Source organism: Danio rerio, chromosome 5, assembly GCF_049306965.1.
Source record: "Danio rerio strain Tuebingen ecotype United States chromosome 5, GRCz12tu, whole genome shotgun sequence".
Lineage (NCBI taxonomy): Eukaryota > Metazoa > Chordata > Actinopteri > Cypriniformes > Danionidae > Danio > Danio rerio.
In genome coordinates this window covers 56,863,067-56,885,018 of record NC_133180.1, presented here as the reverse complement: position 1 = coordinate 56,885,018, position 21,952 = coordinate 56,863,067, and the positions used below count along the sequence as shown (strand labels likewise).

The window sequence follows — 21,952 nt, the reverse complement described above, 5'->3', positions numbered from 1 at the left end:
ATTTTAGTCTAGAAGTTATTTAATTTAATTATTTATTTATTTGTTACAACTTTATATGTCTGGTTTATTGGATTTAATGACACATGATTTAATATTTAGCTTTTTATTTCACCTTAACTTTTGTTTATAAATAAAAGTTAACTAATGTGTAGGGATGCACCGATATGAATTTTTTTGGCCGATACCAATACCCGATAATTCTTCACTTGATGACCGATAGCTGATATATATATATATATATATATATATATATATATATATATATATATATATATATATATATATATATATATATATATATATATATATATATATAGGCCGATAATTATAAATATTTCAAAAATTTTCAAAAAAACGTCATAAAAGATTGAACTGATTTGAACTGAATAGTCTGTACTCAAAGAAAAAAGCTATCATGTTAAAATTGCAAGGTTAAATTGTATAGACCTAAATTCACGATGTCAGATAAATCAGTATGCAAAGAATACATTATTTCCTTTTCTTCATAGCAAATTAACATACAACTTGACTGTTGCACAAAAATAATAGGTTATATAACAAAGTGGGATTTAATCAACAAGCAAGTTAAATATATTTTAAATAAGATGAAAATGAACGAGCTAAGGACTAAACCAGCTCAAATATTCATGAATAAAACGTGTTTGTACATTTGTACAAATATGTAATGTCCGAAAAACCCTTTTTTTAGAGGTGTTTTGACTGTTTTGAGCCACCGTACAAGTGAAAAGCTAAATACAGAATGTATTATTTTAGAAAATGCGACATTAATTAATTCTATTTGGCGTTTTAGATTCTTTTGAACACATGTAGCATCAACACTTCTGTGTTCGTTCTTGCTGTCAATCGCGGGGAAAATGATCAATGAAAAGTTTATGATAAACTGCTGTGAGGGCGCAGATTTGCCCTCGGAGTCAGATTTCGATACAAACCTGAGCTCAGATGACTTTATGACAAACACAGAGCAGAATATAAAGACAGAATGTGTGGAGAGCTGAGAGCCTGTTTGCTGGATTCAGGGACAGGTGCACCTAGGCTCTCCCCTGTTGATCTGTGAAGGCTCAAGGCTGTCAGATCTGTGTGTGTGTGTGTGTGTGTGTGTGTGTGTGTGTGTGTGTGTGTGTGTGTGTGTGTGTGTGTGTGTGTGTGTGTGTGTGTGTGTGTGAAGCAAAGAGGGAGAGACAGAAAAGAGGCGTTTTTTTGTTTTTGTTTTTTTCGCAATTAGACTGTTTTCAGTGATGTTTCCTCTTTGGTGATTGGGCCAAGTTACATGTGTCCTCGTTCATTCACAGGCTGCAACTAAAAGAGTAGGGAGGTAACCCCGAAACTAATATTATTTGGCCCTGGAGTAGTAAGTGAATCTCCCCTGCTCTCTCTAACACAACAAAGAGACAGAGCAGGAAAGTTTTACACGTTTAATATTTTTTCCTGAGGCGATTTGAAGCAAAATACACGATGGCACTCAACCAAACATATATACAATGATAAGGAACATGGTTATTTACTGGGTTATTAATGCACAGCAGTGCCACATGAAGAAAGGACGGACTTTGGAGGAATAAACAGTGTGAGGAGAGATTCATTATAGTGCACTGAACTAGTCTGAACATGTTCCGCCCACACGTGCGCGAGACAGACAGGTCTGTACAATTACGTAATTTATTGGCTTAAAGATATCGGCCTAATTTAGACGTCAGATCGATAAAAATAATCTTAAAATTATCATTTATCGGCCGATAACGATATGGTCACCGATATATCACGCATCCCTACTAATGTGTAATTTTTATTATAATTATTAAATAATTATTTACTCTAATTATTTCTGTACTTAATGGTATTGTTATATCATTACAATTATCAATAAATATGTTTTTTAATGAATAAGAATATTGCATAATAATAATAATAATAATAATATTGCATATTATGATATGTTAATATAATATTATAAATAAAAATATTGCACAACATGTTATTCAAAAGTTAGGGTTTGAAGAGATTTGTTTTAATTCTCTTATTTTGGGGCCCTTTGGGCCTTTGGATATGCTCAGACATTTGTGCTTATTTTTTCTACATATACCCACAGCTATCATTATAATTGTATTCAATTCAGCACAATGAGACAAAATAACCTCTCCAATCAATGCTAATGTTAAGTGAGGTGCTGTGAAGCAAGTAAAAATGCAAGAAGATTAAAAAAATACCAAGTATATTGTTAATTCAGATAACTAATTTGTAATTACCAATAATCACTGATAAATGTCACCATCATTGTGGTCACGTAAAATATGACACCAAAATACTGGTACATCTTACTGATGCTTGCATGTTAATACTGATAATTTAGATGTATACAGCTAGAGAAAAAAATCCTCTTTAGTAAATAATTAATTTTCATATTTTTCATTTTTAGATTTTACAATATATATATATATATATATATATATATATATATATATATATATATATATATATACATACATACATACATATATATATATATATATATATATATATATATATATATATATATATATATATGTATATATATATATATATATATATATATATATATATATATATACACACATATATATATATATATATATATATATATATATATATATATATATATATATATATATATATATATATATATATATATATATATATATATATATATGTATATATATATATTAAACAAAGTAGAGCAGGGTTCATTCTTCGCACCTTGTTTAAATGATCTTAGATGATTTGACAGATCCTAGATCTTTTAATCTTGATAACTGATCTCTGGCTAATATGGTTCTTCAAAGAAGTTTGCAAATTAGATTAGAATGTCTGGATAAACTGATCTGAGATCGCTGCTTGTGTTATGAAGGACAGATCTATCAATCCTCGAAATCATGATCAGCAATGCATCGAATGCATCAATGCAACGATTGACTGACGGCACATCAACGTAATGACATCATCTGATTAATATTCAATTATCCATGTGAGCAAAATTACATCAAATTAGCAGTAAACCATTTGTTAAATATGACACGCAATAACCTTCCACATTTGTTGTGAGCTGCAGGCTTTACACTTTCATGTGTCAAGAGTATTCATTATGTATTTCAATGCATATCAGTGTATTTAGTTCTACATTTAGAAAAGATTGTCTTTATTATAGTAGCCATTTTTTTAATCGGTGTAAAAAAAACTGGATGTTTACAAAAGCATTTTGATATTGGTAAAGGTATCTGCAACTTTTGTTAAGCATCAAATCACCGGCATATTAACTGTCAAAACATGTTTATGACTGCATATTATTGCTTTAAAAAAAAGTCACATATTGTGCATTTCTAATATACACAAATTGTTCTAAAGCTATCTAAAAAGTTCATACCAATAAGTTTTCTCTTTTCACCACCAGGTGGCAGTCTTTGTACTTTCATTTCAGGGGTGCAGATTGCATAAGTTTTATTAATATGTATAACTTTATTTATTTTGTTAATAACTATAACTTTATATATATAGTTAAAAATAGCTATTTTCCCAAGTGTATGTAACTACTACTGTAAGAAAATATCAGCATTTGGTACATACTTTCAGAATTTTCTTTACATGAACTGAGCCGATCTAATCCTGTTCATGTGAATTAAACCTGCTGCCCAGCAAGTTTGATCTACCAAAACTGTTGCTATGACAACAACTCTCGGATCAGCTTTGAAGAACAAAATGATCCTGGATCGTGTCAAATCGTCAACATCCAAATCCAGCTAACTGAGTAATCCACGTACGAAGAACAGACCCCTGAGGTCTTCAACCTTGTTTTTATCTAGCAGAGCTCAACAATAATCAAGCACACTGAAGCTTATAGGACAGAAATATTATAAGGGGTAGCAACTAGAGGGCAGCCTCACACATAAACTCTATATAGACCAGTGAAGAAAAGCCATTTACAAAGGCTATTGCTATTACAGAGCATAGAGCAGGGGGTCAAACTCCTGGAAGCCACAGTCCTGCAGAGTTTAGTCTCAGCCCTGACTCAATCCACCTACGAACCCAACATTATACAGTATATATTATGCGTATTGGTGGTGTATAGGTGTGCGTATTGCTGGTGCATTTGTGGCCAAGACAGCAAGTCTTTGTGATCTATCAAGAGCCACGGTATCTACGGTAATGTAAGTTTACCATCAAGAAGGACAAACAAACATTCAACGGGCGTACCTGTGGACACAAGAGGAAGCTGTCTGAAAGGGATCAACCTGAGGCTAAACAGTATTGCATTCCAAAAAACAAAACCACAGCTGCCTAACTCACTGCAGAATTAAATTTGCACCTCAACACTTCTGTTTCCATCAAAACTGTTTATCGGGTACTCCATCGAGTCAATATACATGGCCGAGCTGCAATAAACAAACCTTTTGTCACTTGTGCCAATGCCAAACGTAGGTTTTAATTGTGCCAGCAGCAAAAATCTTGGGCTGTGGACAATGTGAAACATGTATTGATCTCTGGTGAGTCCACATGTCTCTCTCACATCTGGGAGAATTACGGTTTGGAGAAACCCCAAAGCATACCACCCAGACTGGTGCATGCCTAGAGTAAAGCATGGGGATGGGTCAGTGATGGTTTGGGCTGCAATATCATGGCACTCCCCAGGCCCAATAATTGTGCTAGATGCACCATGTGTAACCTAGTGGTTCAAACATTGCATCCTGAAGGTGATGCCATGTATCAGGATGATAATGCACCAATACAATTTTTGGAGGAGTGAGTCAGGAAATGTTTTTCTCCACCAGCATTCCGTAGTGACCTGGCCACTATTCTGCGAGAAGAATGTTGCAAAATCCCTCTGGCCTCTGTGCATGTCTTTTATCTGTCATTCTTAAGACAAATGCTATGTTAGCCACAAAAGGAGGTCGTAGACCATACTATTGAATTATTGTTATCTAAAACCAGGGGTTTCAGTTTCCTTGTACAACCCCTCTATAATTATTTAAAAAGTTAACCCTCTACCACACGCATTATGATAAACCTGTTTAAAAATTTTTTTACCTCAATGCCCATCACACAACTACAACCTCCTCAATTTATTGTTACAGCTGTTGTTATTTTTATTTTTATTATTATCATTATTTTTAGTATTATTATTATTACCAGCATGAGTATATTATTGTTATCAAGTTAATAATCTATCATACATATCTTTAATATTATTCTTCCAGGTGGGTTTGTATAATTCATAATTAGCATTGATATAGTGTTTTCTTTTTTAGTCTTTATTATTATTAGTATTAATTTTTTTTAAAAATTTTTTATTCTCATTGCTTGGTTTGCTGAACTTTATTTTTCTTCTCTCTTTTTGTTTCTTTTCTTTTTCTTCTACTCTTCCCCTTCCTTTTCTGTTTTTTTTATTTTTTTATTTTACTTATTTATTTTTATTATTATTTTATTAATTTTTGTTTATTATTATTAGTTTATTTTCTCTTTTCCTCTCTTTCCCCTTCTACTTACTACTTACTACTATTATTATTATTCATTATTATTATTATTATTATTATTTATTATTATTATTACTTGTCCTCTCCCTGATTTCCCATCCTCCCCTCTCCTTGACACCTTTGTCATAAATGGTATTACTTTTATTTTTTGTAGTCATTATTATTCTTACTGTTCTGACTTGTCCGGTTATCTTTCCATTATCATTATTACAAGTATTTATACCATTATCATTTGTAAGGTTGCAGTTGTTGTAGTTGTAACGGTAGTAGTTGTAGTAGTAGTAGTAGTTGAAGTAGTAGACATTGTAATAGTATCGATTGTTATTGAGTAATTGTTATGACGATTATTGAAATAGTAGTTCATGTAGTAGTAGATGTCTTTGGTATAGTAGTAGCAGAAGTAGTAATGGTGTGGTTGTTACAGTAGTAGTAGTAGTCGTTGTTGGTGTAGTAATATCAGTAGTAGATGTTGTTGATGTAGATGTAGTAGAAGTGATTGTGGTGGTGGTGGTGGTAGTAGTAGTAGTAGTAGCAGTAGACATTGTTGTATTAGTTGTAGCAAACGCTATATTAGTATCAGTAGTGGTAGTAGTATCAGTATTAGTAGACATTGTAGTAGTAGTAGACGTGGTTGTGGCTGTAGTAGAAGCAGTAGTAGTTGTAATATAAGTAACTTTCTGTAGTAGTAGTTGGTGTAGCACTTGTGATTTATTATTATTGTTGTCATTTATTACTGTTGTCCTTTCTTTCTTTTTTTTACTCTCATTTTTACTATCATACATTAATATGCATTGTTGTTACTCCCTACCTCTGACTGGTTTCTTTCTATATGTTTTATCTATATCTGTGACACTTGCTTCATTTATTGACTGTTATTGTCCCTTATGTATGTACTCTGACCTGTCCACCAAGTTACCTTTACATGCATACACACACTCACACGCACACACTCAAGCACATACCAGTACATGACTATATTGTTGTTGTTTTTGTTTTGTTTTTGTTTCGTTGCTTTGTATTTGTTATTTGTTGATCTTTTTCTTGTATTTGTATGATTTTTGCATATTCTAATAAAAAATAAAATAAAAATTACTGTTTTTCTTTTCTTAGATTGGCTTAACTTGAAGTGCTGTTAAAAAAAAAATCGGAAAAATGTATTTTTTAAGGTACTTTATGAAATGTTGTCATATGGCAACAGCGTCCAACAATGGATCAACCTGAGAAATTTAAAATTTAAAAGTTTCCTTATAATTAATCTTTTTTTTTGTTTGAAATAATTTAATTGGTGTTACAGCATTATGAGCTTTAACACAGAACTTATAAATTACCCCTTATACATACTTTACCACCACTCATATTCCAACAGCTTTCATTTATTCAATTTTTTTTTTGCTGAATATTATTGAAAACACAATTGTATTATCATATATACAACATACAGTAAATATAAATATTTTCTCCAGTAAATATTAAAACAAATACATAACAAGTCTAGTATATCCAGATGCATCAGAATAATGTAGCTACTAGCTAACAATGTTTATATATATATATATATATATATATATATATATATATATATATATATATATATATATATATATATATATATATATATATATATATATATATATATATATATTATTCTATATATTATACTACACCTGTCTTATCAGCATTTGAGCTAACTTAACTGAACTGTCTCTATCAAATGTCCAGTCTGCATCCTTCTTATGGTCACTAAAACCCATCTCACCCTCACTTTCATCTGCAGGAAGAGCTAGTTCTGTCTTTTTCTTTTTTAAATTATCATAGAACATGTTGATGCTCACTAATACACTGTTCCCTGTATTGATATCTATTCAAAAGTAGTATTGCCATTAAAACTAGATTTTATCCATAATGCAAATGTCATTAACATATGACTAATCAACATTATATTACTAGCATTCATGTTGTTATTGCTACAACTTAAAAGTTCACAGCTGACCTTGCTAGCTTACTGACCCATTGCAACATTGCATGTTCCACTATTGCACAATGTTGCCATTTGGTAACACACACATTTGATCTATTTACAAAAAACTAATTTGATTTTAAAAATTCTGAGTTGTGAATATGTTATCATAACTTACTGGAGGTGATGTGTCAGATTTGTTGTGGATCTAAAATAATTTGACCCTTTGTTTTTATTGACGATTACATTTGCATTTAGCAACTACAAAAAAAAACAAAAAAAAAACAAACAAACGCCAGTCTGTCAGAAATCACTCTACAGAAAAACACTGAATGTCATGTGACTTAACCAAAGCACATCATTGACTACTCTAAGGTCTTCTCTTTCCAACAATAAAATAAAATATATATATATATATATATATATATATATATATATATATATATATATATATATATATATATATATATATATATATATATATATATATATATATATATATATATATATATATATATATTGGTCTTAAAAAAAACAGTGGCAGGGAGATTAACATGAGTATCATGTTACCATATGGTTATGCCGTGCAGTAGAGGGTTAACAAAAACAGCACTTATTTCTATTAGAAATGTTTCTACTGTCACTTTTGTAAGTACAGTACATGTTTTTAATTTGAAGGTGAACAAATAACTTGTGCAACCTGTGTTCATCCACTGGGAAAAAGTTAATTATCTTGCTAATGTTAAATCAATCTTGGTTACAGTTCAATTGTGTTAAAATCTTTATCCTTCATCTTTTAACAATCATGTTAAACCACAAATACAGAGTTTCAGGGTTGGTGATTGGCTCATGATTGGCTTTAAATCAAAATGTTTTGGCAACCTAAAATGTTTAATTTTTGTTTTGTAGGAAAAGATAGTTTCACTGATTATTCTGATCAAACACTAATCACTTGTTTATTGTTGTTGTATCCCATCTTGGCCTGTAAACAGTCTAAATGTGTGTTTTGTCAGGATGTTTGGTGACAATATTCCTCATGTATATGGTGCCAGAATTAAAGGCGTAGAGGTCTTCTGTCCTCTAGACCCTCCTCCACCTTATGAAGCTGTTGCATCACAACCAGCATCTCAGGTACTGATTCATATTATTCAAGTTATGATAACACTTGTTCTTTTGGTGCAAGCCAAATAAGATAATTTTTTTTCTTTTTTTTAAAATTTTGATTTAACTCAAATTTTTAAGACTGAAAAAAACAATACATTTATAATTTATAATTTTTGTCACATACTGTATAGTGCACTGGAATTCACTGGAAATACAAAAATCAATGCTGTCAGCTGAAATGCTGTCTGCTAAAAATGCTTGTATATTGTTTGTGGTACTTACTGTATCAATAGAGAAATTTTCAAGCATCTTTTTTAAGAAGTTGTTTTGACTGTGTTTCTGCCTTTTGTGGTTCCCTATTATCGGATGGTGGTTACGAGTGCTTTATCACATATTTGGGGGTCCAGCATGTTTATACAGTGCTTGTAAACAGTTCATGTCCACACCGAGTGGATATGTACGGAACCCCGAAAGGAACGTAGTGGAGGAGAAAAAAAATTGGCTGGGTGAAAAAAAAAAAATGGGTGAAAGAAAAAATGGGTGGGAGAAAAATATATATTTCTAAGTTTTTACGTTCTCTCACAAAGTTTTGCGTTCCCTCGCAAAAATGTTTTGCGTTATCTCGCAAAGATGTTTTGCGTTCCCTCACAAAGTTGTTTTGCGTTCCCTCGCAAAGTTTTGCATTATCTCGCAAAGATGTTTTGCGTTCTCTCGCAAAACTGTTTCTCCACAAACACTTCCTGTTCACTTCACTCACGTAAACCCTCCCGTTTTTGCTGAAATTCTCCCGTATTTTACCATTCTATCCCTCTTTCTTTACATTAATACTGTTCGTCGATCGTCGCCTGTCATATGCAACCTCTGAACCAGTGAATGCATGTATAAGCGCTGACTGACAGACATGCTCCATACAATAAACTGATCCCAGATCAGCTTCTGTACAGAGGAGCACAGTGGAGCGGGTGTATGTTTAAACAGACAAATACACTGAATAATATGTAAACATCTCCGTCCTGCATGTTTTATTTTAAACAGCTAATTTTCTCTTAAATGAGCACAAACAGTTTCTAAAGTAATGGAATGCCCTCTTGATCTGTGCATTCTTACAGAGACACCTCTGTTATCAAACAAAACAAAACATAAGATTCATTTTCTGCTCACTTGTTTGATAACAGGTGTCACTTTAAATGGCGCGTACAGACGCTGATCTGGGATCAGTTTATTGTACGGAGCGCGTCTGTCAGTCAGCGCTTATACATGCATTCACTGGTTCAGAGGTTGCATATGTATTGCATATTAAAGAAAGTGGGATAGAATGGCAAAATATGGGAGAATTTCGGCTAAAACTGGAGGGTTTACGTGAGTGAAGTGAACAGGAAGTGTTTGTGAAGAAACAATTTTGCGAGAGAACGTAAAACATCTTGGCGAGATAACGCAAAACTTTGCGAGGGAACACAAAAACTTAGAAATATATATTTTCCTCCTACCCATTTTTTTTTCCCCCCATTATGTTTTTTTTTTTCACCCAGCCAATTTTTTCTCCTCCACTATGTCCCTTCCGGGGTTCCGTAGGACGTCTGTTCTTGTGCTTAGATTGTGGTTTGTGCTGACAAAACACAAACCTCCTTAGCTGCTTCCCGCAACGCATCAAACACAAGATTGGTAGATTATAGTCGGGACTATCTGCTGGGTAAACTCCTCTTGAACCGGCAACTCTCCTGAATCACACCCTGTTTAGACTTTGAATATGTTTAACATAGAATTCCTTTCATCAACAAAACATAAATATCTTTGCCAGTGAACCTTTATTATGTGACAGAAACAAGACGAGATGTGAGGAAAAGACTGGTCATGTGACAATGAATATAACAAAATTTATAATGCTATATTGTTGATGAATAAAAACGACTAAATGTGGTTTACAAAATAATAATAAAAACTATCCTAAAATGTCTGTTCATTTTTATTGATTGAAACAAGAGGAAATTAAATGTTATAACCTTATTTTGTTTTGTTTAGTTGCGTTTTTATTATTTTGCAGGAAGGTTGCAGAGGTGCAGGCAAAATCACTTCCTCTAACCAAACTTGCTGCGTTATTTACAACCGCAAATCAAAAAATCAAAAGTTGGGACAGTATGGAAAGAAATAAAAAAGAAAAAGTATTGAATTCTAAATTTACATTATGACTTGTATGTAATTGTAAAAATACAACAAATGTTATTTAATGTGTTCCTCATGATTTGAAAAAGTTGGAACAGTAAAACATGTACCACTTTACAATGTTGCCATTACTTTTCATTCATTCATTCATTTTCTTGTCAGCTTAGTCCCTTTATTAATCCGGGGTCGCCAAAGCAAAATGAATCGCCAACTTATCCAGCACATTTCTCTGCAGTGGATGCCCTTCCAGCCGCAACCCATCTCTGTGAAACATCCACACACTCATTCACACACACACTCATACACTACGGACAATTTAGCTTACCCAATTCACCTGTGTCTTTGGACTGTGGGGGAAACCGGAGCACTCGGAGGAAACCCAGGCGAACGCAGGGAGAACATGCAAACTCATCACAGAAACGCCAACTGAGCCAAGGATCGAACCAGCGACCTCACTGCTGTGAGGCGACAGCACTACCGACTGCGCCACTGCGTCGCCTCATTACTTTTCACAACACTTAAAATATGTTTAGGGACTGAAGACACCAAGTGATGAAGTGTTTCAGGTGTAATTTTGCCAGTCAAGTACCTGTATCCTCTTCATCTGCAGCCAGAATTTTGTAATGTGTGCAGAATGTGGTTTTGCATTGTCTTGGTGAAATTGTGGTATGAGGATGTGGCACTGACACAACCCCATACCATGACAGACCCTGGCTTTTGGACTTGTTGCTTGTAACCGTCTGGATGATCTATTTCGTCTTTAGTCTGGAGCACATGACATTCATTTCTCCAATAAAATACCAGAAATACTGGTTCATCTAACCACAGTACACGTTTTCACTGTGTGATGGTCCAGCCCAGAAAAGTCTTCTGGCCACTGTTAACATAGGGCTTTCTTTTGGCACAGTACAGTTTTAACTGCCATTTGTGGATGTAATTACTTATTGTGGTACTTGACTAGGTTTGCCAAAATATTCCTGACCTCATGTGGTGATATTGCTTATAGACGAATGACTATTCTTGTTGCAGTGCCACCTGAGGGATTGGAGATCATTGTATTTCACCGTAGGCTTAAGCTCTTGTCTTTTACACACTGAAATTCTTCCAGATTCCTTGAATCTTTTAATTATGTAATGCACTTTAGAAAATGAAAAATCCAAATGTCTTCCTATCTTTCTTTGATGAATATTGTTTTTTTAACGTTTCAATAATTTTCTTACATATTTGTTGGCAAACTTGCAATCTTCAGCCCATCTTTGCGCCCCAAGGACTACACTTTTCTTGGATGCTGCTTTTGTACCAAATCATAATTACAATCACCTGTTTTAAATCACATCATTGTTTACAATTTACCTGATTTTTATCCCTACATTGCTCCTGTCCCAACTTTTTTTGGAATGTGCTGCAGGTCCATGTTTCTTAACCAAACACCTAATTTAGATCACCAGCTCATTAGCAGAGCCTGACAGACCTGTAATGTGTAATAGGCAATGGAGACATCCAAAACATGCAGTTTTGGTGGTCCTTTTAGAACGTGGATGAGAAACCCTACCCTAACTCATTCTCCTCACAAAAACTGTTTTCTTGCACATTACCCTGAGGAAAAACAATCTTTTTTAGGGTTGGGGCACTATCTGGCACCCATGTTCAGATCTCTGGAACCACCTGCTGTGGTTAACACCATCATGCCTATGTCCGGAAATAAAGTCTATTCATTTAATTGTGCACTTCACACTGGGAGGTACCCCAAACTTGCCCATCTTCTTTAGGATGAATTGAAGTAGAGCTTGTCACCCTCCACACTAAAGGTTAACATTGCTGCCATATCTGCTTATCATGTTACTGTGGGTAGCAAGACACATATAAAAGTATGAACCAAATGTCTCATTCACCGCTGATGGCTTCTTGGGATCTCTTTGTCCTGCCAGTTCCAGAGATCCTGAGACCCTGCTTAGACTGGCTATGGACCTAAGGTTCTTTACTTTCTCTTTAGGAACCAGGTACTGAACCTTCAAGTGCTGCATTTGCAGCATATAAATTATTTGTGTGGACCACACTCATCTCAGCTCTTCATATGTTTCGGTGGTATGTAGACGGCAAGTCGTATCCAAAGAGAGGATGGCCCACTGGATTGTGGATGCCTTAACCCTGCCTACCACTACCACTCTTAGAGCAAGCTGTGTCCCCCAGAGATGAGAGTGCACACAACACCTCCTCTTGAGAATTAGTACATGCACTTTTTAACAGACATCTAGAGCTGCAGACTGGGTGACACCTAACACTATCACAAAAATTCAACATTTTTTTTAGTGGAGCAGGTTTCCACCCTTTAGCTGGCTAGCCCCAGCCAGTTTGTGGCAAATTAGGCCTTTGTGAAAATGCTTGTTGCCCCATTCTCCCTAACCCGGAAATGCATGAGTAAATTCTCTGCTTGGGAACGCTAGAGTGTTCACCGTAGGCCCTATAACCCGACTCTGCAGAGTAACCTGGTCTTGGCCTATTACGTTGTCCGATATGCCCATTTGGTCAACTTGGCATGCCTGCTATGCGTGATTCCCACTTGGTGATTCTATATGCTGAATCTATGTCATCCCTGTCTACTCCAAATATCTTGGAGTAACTGACTAAAGGAGGGAATGGAAACATTAGATCTCATTGCCACAATAGCTGAATCATCAACTGAATGCTATCACGAGCTGGGCTCTTCAGCGATAGCCTTATGCGAGGATTCAAAAGGGCTTCTTATATTCTGCACTAATTACAGACTCTGAGTTGGTGTAAAAGTGTAAATTTGTGGAAAAAAGTGCAAAAGCAACATTTGCGAAAGTGGCATTTGCCAATTTATAGGTATTTATTGGCTTGTTTTTAGGGGGTCACATCTGTAACAAAGATGTTCCTCTATCACACATGCAAATGAAGATCTGCTGCAAGAAGATGTGTTTTGTTACCTTAAATAAGCCTGCCTATGATGAGAAAACTAACTAATTAACATAACTGCTTCTCTTAACTGAAACAGACCTACCAAGTGTGAAAACACATTCAATCATAATAGCATTTAAATGCGTTTCTTAAAGAGTGCATCAGTCTCTGTCCACTTTTATAAAAGTAAAAATAAAGGCATGAAACAAACCAAACACTTAAATAAGTAAAGGTGTTTTGAAAAAAAGATCAAGTGAGCACTATGTACTTTATGATTGTAGCTTTGCAAATGCCAACTAACAAAATTACAAAATGGTAAAATAACCATTGATTAACAATCTTGGCAATTATTTAAAATGTATTGAACAGGTCTTTCTTTACAGGTTTGTTACTTATGGTTATAAATTATTGGAGAAACATGTATTGAATTTTTTTTTAACTTACCAAACCTAATCGTCAGTAGATTTTACTGATCTCATACTCATAAATATAGCTCTGTGTCCTGGTCTTCCCTGCTTACATTGGCCCCATTAAATGCAGTCCTTATACACTTACCAACTCTCTGTATTTTTATCAGGCCCAAAATACTGAGGGGCAAATGACTGATCTGACTGAGGTCATCACAGAAAACGCAGAGATGGAGACGCACAACGATGGTATGAACTAGTTGTATTATTAAGCCTGTGGAAAGAAACAGTACTAATATGTTTATGGTTGATGTAAAGTTTAAATACTTAAATATTATACCAAAACAGAATAAAAGACATTTCAGCTATTAAATTATTGCAGTTTGTATAATAATTTATAGTCAGCAAGCAGAAAAAAAAAATCTGGATTTAGAAAATGGAGCGGGCACTGTGGATCACATGAAATGTGTAATGACACAGCTTGCATAACTTCAATGCTGGTATTCTATATTTAATCAAAATGTCAAGAGTGTAACACAGGATCCGTCCATAAACATGCCATCTGTGTATTAAAGGAAATTGTATGTTGGTGGCATCAGTTATATCTCATTTGAGAGATGTGTTTTTTTAATCTGTCAGTATTCTTAAACAAATTTAAACATGGTACAATCTTACATGTTTTAATGATCTTTTTCATGCAAAACGTTTAAACACTGACTAAACATTTGAATAAAAGCTGTTTTTTTTTTTAGCTTTGTTCATGAAGTAAGCTTTAAATATATTTCCATAAAAATATCAAGCAACACAACAGCTTAATAATGTACTATGTTATACAATTATTTTTTTGTAGAATGAAGTATATTCTTGTAATTTAAAGGTGAATTGTCATTACTTTAGATACGTTATTCAGAAATCCTTCTGTGGTGATTTGATGCTCATAAAATATTTCTCCGATTTGTTATCAATGTTGAAAATGGTCATGCCACTTTATATTTATTCTAGAAGTTGTTCACTCTGTACAGACATTAATAGATTACAGTACAAACCAATATTCACCACTTTTATATAGTTTGTTTGTATTTTTTAATCAGACAGGTGCCATCAGATGGCCACGTTGAGCCCCACTCCACCTACTCGGTCTACACAAACTTACACTGCAGTCTTCTCCAGTAGAAATTCTCATAGACAACACCTCCGCCGGTCCAACAGTGACCCTGTCCTACTAGATCTCACTGTCAAAGGTAATGCTGGGAGGCTTTCACACAAATGGACATGTAATGATTAATGTTAATTTAAAATCTGATTTAAGGCTCCTGAAGTGTTTTGCTACTTCTAACAGATACAGCTTCCATTGCGATACGGGATTATTACATAAAAGCAAGATGAGGGATTAAACTGAGATTTTCAAGCTATCCTGCTGGAATTTCTTTTTGGCTCAGTTGAACCAAGTAGGTTCAATGAAGTTCCTATGGAGATTTATTCTTTGCTCCTGAGCAGGCTATCAACTAGGCTAAGATTTTTATATTGCCATTTATTAAATTTCCTTCTTGTTTAATCTGAATCAGCTTTTAAGAAAATTTTTGTATGTTTAATATTTTGTATGTTTGATATAGTTTCTCTAGGGCAGGGGTGCCCAAACTCGGTCCTGGAGGGCTGGTGTCCTGCAGATTTTAGCTCCAGCCCCAATCAGACACACCTGGGCTAGCCAATCAAGTTCTTACTAGGTGTTTTAGAAACATCTTTGCAGGTGTTTTGAGGCAAGTTGGAGCTAAAATCTGCAGGACACCGGCCCTCCAGGACGAGTTTGGACACCCCTGCTCTAGGGAAATGTTATCGCAATAAATATCATTATCACAGTATTCAACAACAATACTGCATATGGAATATTTTTCCAATATTGTGCAGCCCTAATTAGTCTGATGTATCTTAGATGACAGTGCAGTGAATGCTGCTTTAAAACTGCATTGGTGCTTCTGTGTTACTCAATACGCCATCACCTGTGAAGGGAAAATGTTTCTTCTCAGTTCAGCGGAGGACAGTGCCATTGCTAAAGTAATGACATCATCAGCAAGGATTCTAAAAGCAGTAAAACAAGCATCAGGTTTTAGCACAGCAATATGTGTATGTCTCATTTTGTTGTTTGGGTGTTTTCTGAATGAGATTTGTTGTCAGTGGTTTAGTGAAACAAGCGAGTTTGGTGAAACAACGAGTTTTGGAGATGAGTTGTACAGTTTGGTCAAGAGTCATGTTGGTTATGCACACGTGGTGAACAGTTTTGAAAATGTGGCTTCATTATTGCACATTGCTTGTGGTTGATTAAAACAAGTGTAAATTTTGTTGGAAAAAAGTAATACTTTTGTAGCGAATTAACTCAAAGTGAATTGAAGATTAATTTGAATAGGGCTTCAAAAGAATCGACTCTTTAAATCTGAACAAACAAATCATCCAGCGATCGTTCAAATGGAGAGTTGACTTCAATTACGGCTATTGCTTAAAAAACAAAAACCCATTTATTTTAAAGCAGGGTAGCAAGATCAACGTTTAAGACATTAGATTCATAAATATTCACAGGCACGATCTTTATACAAAATGATTTTTTTTGACTAATCTAACACAAACACACATCCATACATGTTGTAGAGAAGAGTAAAAATTGTGAAATGAGAGTTAAAGAGAGTGTAATGATGGGAAAACCTCAGATTTTGTAAGACCAAACTAATCAACTACACCCTTCTATGTTCTCTTTAGTGTTCTATTTAGTTTACACCAGTTAAATGGTAATCTGGAGGTGTTACTTGCTTTCCTTTTGTGATGTATAGAACTTCCTCTGTTGAGCATGTGGTTAGCTGGTGGTCAGTTCTTTGTCCTTGCAAGGCTTGGAACATGGTGGAGTCAGCAAAAACTGTAGTTGTGTTGGGTTTTGGTTTCGTAGCACAGTAAACTTGAGCAGACTCTCAACAGAGAGAAAAAAAAGAAAGTTTTTAGAGATGGGAATGTCTGAGCTGTGCAGTTAACCCATTTTTGCCAGGGTCCAAGTCTCTTCAATCGACCTGAAAAGAAGCTGTCCTGAGCTAAAACGGAACAACTCTTTCTCCTCTGGGTGTTGTCTGGGATTCTCCCAGATTTTAGTCTGGGTTGTCGGCGGTGGCCTTAGAAACCAGATCTATAAGAGTGGTCTTGTAACATCCCTCAGGAGTCGAGTTGACCAATGGGAAGTTAACTTCGCAAATCACGTTTTATATTCTTTTGTTTCAAAGCATGGTGATTTGCGTATACATTCTGGATATAAGCTAATGCAAAAATGTTTAAAGTTTTTTTTTTTTTTTATTTATATATGTTGCACACATATTAACATACAATGTAAACAATCGTTCAGTACACCAAATTAGCTTTGCAGGGATATCAAACATAAACTATCTATAATCTTGTTTCAGTTGTGGTAAAGTTAAACATTGCATGCAGAAGTATTAATACTTGGGCAAAAGACTTGTCGCAAAACACATGATTACACATAAAGAGAGAATAAAGGTTTACATAAAAAGCATCAGTCTTAAGGGTAGGAGAGGTTGATGTTGTATCATCTGTGGAATAAAGCAAAATAATTATGTGTCTAATCGGGCACATTTGTTTAACTTTGTAAAACCCTTGATCTTCTGTTTTCATACATGATTTTTATGATAATAATAATAATAAAATTATTTATAATAATAATAAAATTATATTTAGTTTGGTTAGAGAAATGACACTACAGTAAAATAAAATGAATGTTTAGCATCACAAATGACCAGCAAGATAGACACACACATTTTTGGTTGTAAGAAATTAGAAGACTAATGCTATAGGGTTAAATGTTTGCATGCGACATGCGTCACTATCTCTCACTGTTATATGGTTTCTTTCTGTCTTTCAGTAATGAGTTGTGAAGCAGCCACACAGACAGAATTAGGCCCTAGTCCAGCTCCTGCCCCAGGTTCACTGACTGGAACAGAGAACGGGTCTGTCACACTACGACAGGGCTGTGGTAAACGAAAGCCTCGCCCCAACTCTTTGGTGGACTACCAGAGCTACAGAGACACGAAACTGCTGGTGGCTCGTTTTCTAGAGCAGTCGTCCTGCAGCCTGACACCAGAGGTGCAGGAGCTCGTCAACAGCATTAAAACTGTCCTGCGCTCAGATGAGGAACACATGGAGGAGGCCGTTCGATGTGCCAGCTTCATTGACCAGGTAAGACATTCACTGAAAATCTGTGTTTGAATCCAGCTCGCTACAGTTTAACACTGTAAACACTAATATCTGAAAGTATAGTCAAAAAAATTATTTGGAAATAGATGTTCATTGAGCCTACTTTTTTCTTGCCATTGCAAATAGATATGTGCACGTCTGGAAGTGTTGTCTTTGTTTTTCTATTTATTTTTTATTTAGCAGTAAGCAAATAAAATGAATATTGATCTGTTCAAAATGTAGTAGTAGATTCTTGATTTCTTCTGCATTTAAAGTTTTTGTTGTGACTTTAAAGCGTTTTCTTCTTCTTCTTTTTCTTCTTAGTAGTGATATATATATATATATATATATATATATATATATATATATATATATATATATATATATATATATATATATATATATATATATATATATATATATATATATATATATATATATATATATATAGTGCATCCGGCGCTTCACTTTTTCCAAATTCTTTTGGTACAGCCTTATTGCAAAATGGATTCAATTATTTCCTCAAAATTTAACACACAATCACCCATAATGTGATTTTATTTTAATTGTTGCAAATGTATATATATATATATATATATATATATATATATATATATATATTTAAAAAAACAAATATCGCATGTACAAAAGTATTCACAGCCTTTACCGTCGAGCTCTAAATTGAGCTCAGGTACATTCTGTTTCCAGTAATCATTCTTGAGATTTTTCAGCATTGGACATTTAAAAAAGGCATACACCTGTCTATATAAGGTCCCAGGGTATACAGTGCATGTCAAAGCACAAACCAAGCATGAAGACAAAGGAATTGTCTGCTTGGGAAGGTTACAGAATTTTTTTTGCATCTCTAAAAGTTCCAATGAGCACAGTGGCTTCCATCATCTGTAAGTTGAAGATGTTTGGAACCAACAGGACACTTCCTAGAGCTGGCAGGTCATCTAAGCTGAGTGATTACGGAATAAGGCCTGACTGTGCGCTTACACCGAAGACGTGAGAGCCTCAAAGGTGTACACCTCTAATGTCCGTACAAAGAATAATGGCTTTACATCGTCGCTTCCCATCCAACCTGATAGAGCTTAAGAGGTACTGCGAAAAGGAATGGGCCAAAATTCCCAAAGACAGGTGTGCCAAGCTTGTAGCATCATATTCAAAAAAACTTGAGGTTGTAATTGCTACCAAAGGTGCATAAACAAATTATTGAGCAAAGGCTGTGAATACTTATGTACATGTGATTTTTCTACTTATTTAACTATGTTAATTAGGTTAACTAGACAGGTTAGGGTAATAAGGCAAGTTATTGTATAATGATGGTTTGTTCTGTTGATTGTCGAGAAAAAAATTTGCTTAAAGGGGCTAATAATTTTGACCTTAAAATGTTTTTTAAAAAATTAAAAACTGCTGTTATTCTGGCAAAAATGAAACAAATAAGACTTTCTTTAGAAGACTAAAAGAAAAAATATATATTATCAGACTTACTGTGAAAATTTCACTGATCTGTTAAACATCATTTGGGAAATATTTTAAAAATCAAAAAATCAAAGGGGGGCTCATAATTCTGAATTTATATATATATATATAAGGGCAACGCAGTGGCACAGTGGGTAGCATGTTCACCTCACAGCAAGAAGATCGCTGGGTCGATCCTCGGCTCAGTTGACGTTTCTTTGTGGAGTTTGCATGTTCTCCCTGCGTTCGCGTAGGTTTCCTCTCGGTGCTCCGGTTTCCCCCACAGTCCAAAGACATGCAGTACAGGCTAAATTGTCTGTAGTGTATGTGTGGATATTTTACATGTATGTGTGGATTCCGCTCTGCCGACCCCAGATTAATAGAGGGACTAAGCCGACAAGAAAATGAATGTATATATATATATATATATATATATATATATATATATATATATATATATATATATATATATATATATATATATATATATATACATATACATACAGTATTTGTTTATTTTAATTATTTTATTACAATCCACATTTCAGTTTTAATTCACATTCTTTTTCACTGAGGATTTAGTTTTTTACTTTTTTTACTTCGCTTAAAGATTCTGTCCATCCATGCCAGTGTTTGTACACCATTTAGACACCTTGATGACAAAACATTCTCAAAACATCAACATGTGTCAAGTTGTTTACAAGATTACCAAGAGCCATGGCTGCAAAATGTTTTGCCTTATAGCTTAGTAGCTTTAATGCTCATTTAAGCATTTTTGGGTAAATATTTGTCATCATATTTATACATGACATGTGCATTGAATCATGCACCATGACATGATTTTGACATCAGTTTGATTGGTATTTAAACCAGTTCTTTGACATCCATTTTGATGTCAATTTGATGTATTTTTAACACCAATTGCCCAAAGGGCTGTGCTTGGACTGTGATGTCTGTCACTTGCAGTTATGTTTAAAGGTATGTTGTCAGGGAAATTAGGTAGAAAGGTAGGAAGGTAGATCTCTAGGAACAGGGTTCCTGATTTACATACTTATAATGTTTTGTAGGGTAGACAGTATTCTGCTTTTTATTTCCACTAATGTCCTGTACTCTCCTGAATTTCTGCAGGCCATTACTGTTTCAGAGGTGTCATCGGCTCAGTCCTCTCTACGCAGGCAGACAAAGATGGAGCACTCCTCCAAGACACTGCCACTGCGCAAACGTCCCGGCATCCTTCACCTGCGCAGCTGTGGGGACCTCAGTTCCTTTACATGGGTGCAGACTAGCACGCGTTTGCGGACTCACTCCAGGATGGCTTCTCGGGCAGGATCCCGCCTGGAGCAGGAGCGACCACACAGCCTTATAGGAGTCTTCAGAGAAACTGTCCTCTAACAGACTGCATATGAGTGCAAACTGAGGCGTTAGACTGTAAAAAGTAGCTAATACTAACACATGACAGATGCCAAGCCAAGAGTTTAGTTTTCACTTTGTTTTTAAAAGGGCTTTTTAAAATTTTGCTGTTTCAATTCCAGTTGTTGGGAATTGCTAATGATTTTTTTAAATTATATGTTATGCACTATAAACTAATAAAACACTGGAATAATAAAAAAACAAACAACATAAATTATGTTTATGAATTTCATGTTAAATTTCATGATTTAATTTTAAACAATTAGATTTAATTGACCAAAAATACAACATTAATAATAATTATGTTTAAAATATATATTCAAATCCATATATTTTTGTTTGTTTATTGAATATGTGATATTATTTTTTGTTGAGTAATAAACTTATTGTGAGGTAGATGGAGGAAGAATCTGAAGCATTATATTTGACCAATCTGAGGACTATAAATATTTCTCCCAGTATGTCCCTCAGAAATATATCATGCATAATTACTAAAATTGAGGCAAGTGTATCTGCACTGTATTATTATTATTAATATTAAAATTATTATTTTTCCTAAATGACATTTTAATGTTTGATTATAGTTTTTACACAAAACTATATATAGATAATACTCTGTATATAATATACACTACATAGTCAAAAGTTTATATTTTTTAAGCCTTCATCAAGATGCTATTTTAATTAAATTGTTATACTTATTTATTAAATATTTATTTATTACTTATTGAATGTATTTTCAAATGAAATCATTAGTCCCGTCATTATTGCTTTATTTCTATTACCATTAA

General features: G+C 34.3%; 1 protein-coding gene across 2 annotated transcripts in view; it reads left to right on the top strand.

Moving 5' to 3' along the window:
- Window positions 1-21,375, top strand: part of fam189a2 (family with sequence similarity 189 member A2) — a 34,779-nt gene extending 13,404 nt beyond the window's left edge. Inside the window, exons 7-11 of one of the 2 annotated variants that reach the window (XM_009301813.5) lie at window positions 8,490-8,607; window positions 14,237-14,315; window positions 15,158-15,307; window positions 17,977-18,290; window positions 20,880-21,375. In XM_009301813.5, the coding sequence (XP_009300088.2) occupies window positions 8,490-8,607; window positions 14,237-14,315; window positions 15,158-15,307; window positions 17,977-18,290; window positions 20,880-21,143 (925 nt within the window). In that variant the 3' untranslated portion in view covers window positions 21,144-21,375. The remainder of the gene's footprint in view (window positions 1-8,489; window positions 8,608-14,236; window positions 14,316-15,157; window positions 15,308-17,976; window positions 18,291-20,879) is intronic. The other variant, XM_009301814.5, reaches the window with a different exon arrangement.
- Window positions 21,376-21,952: the final 577 nt, after the last annotated feature.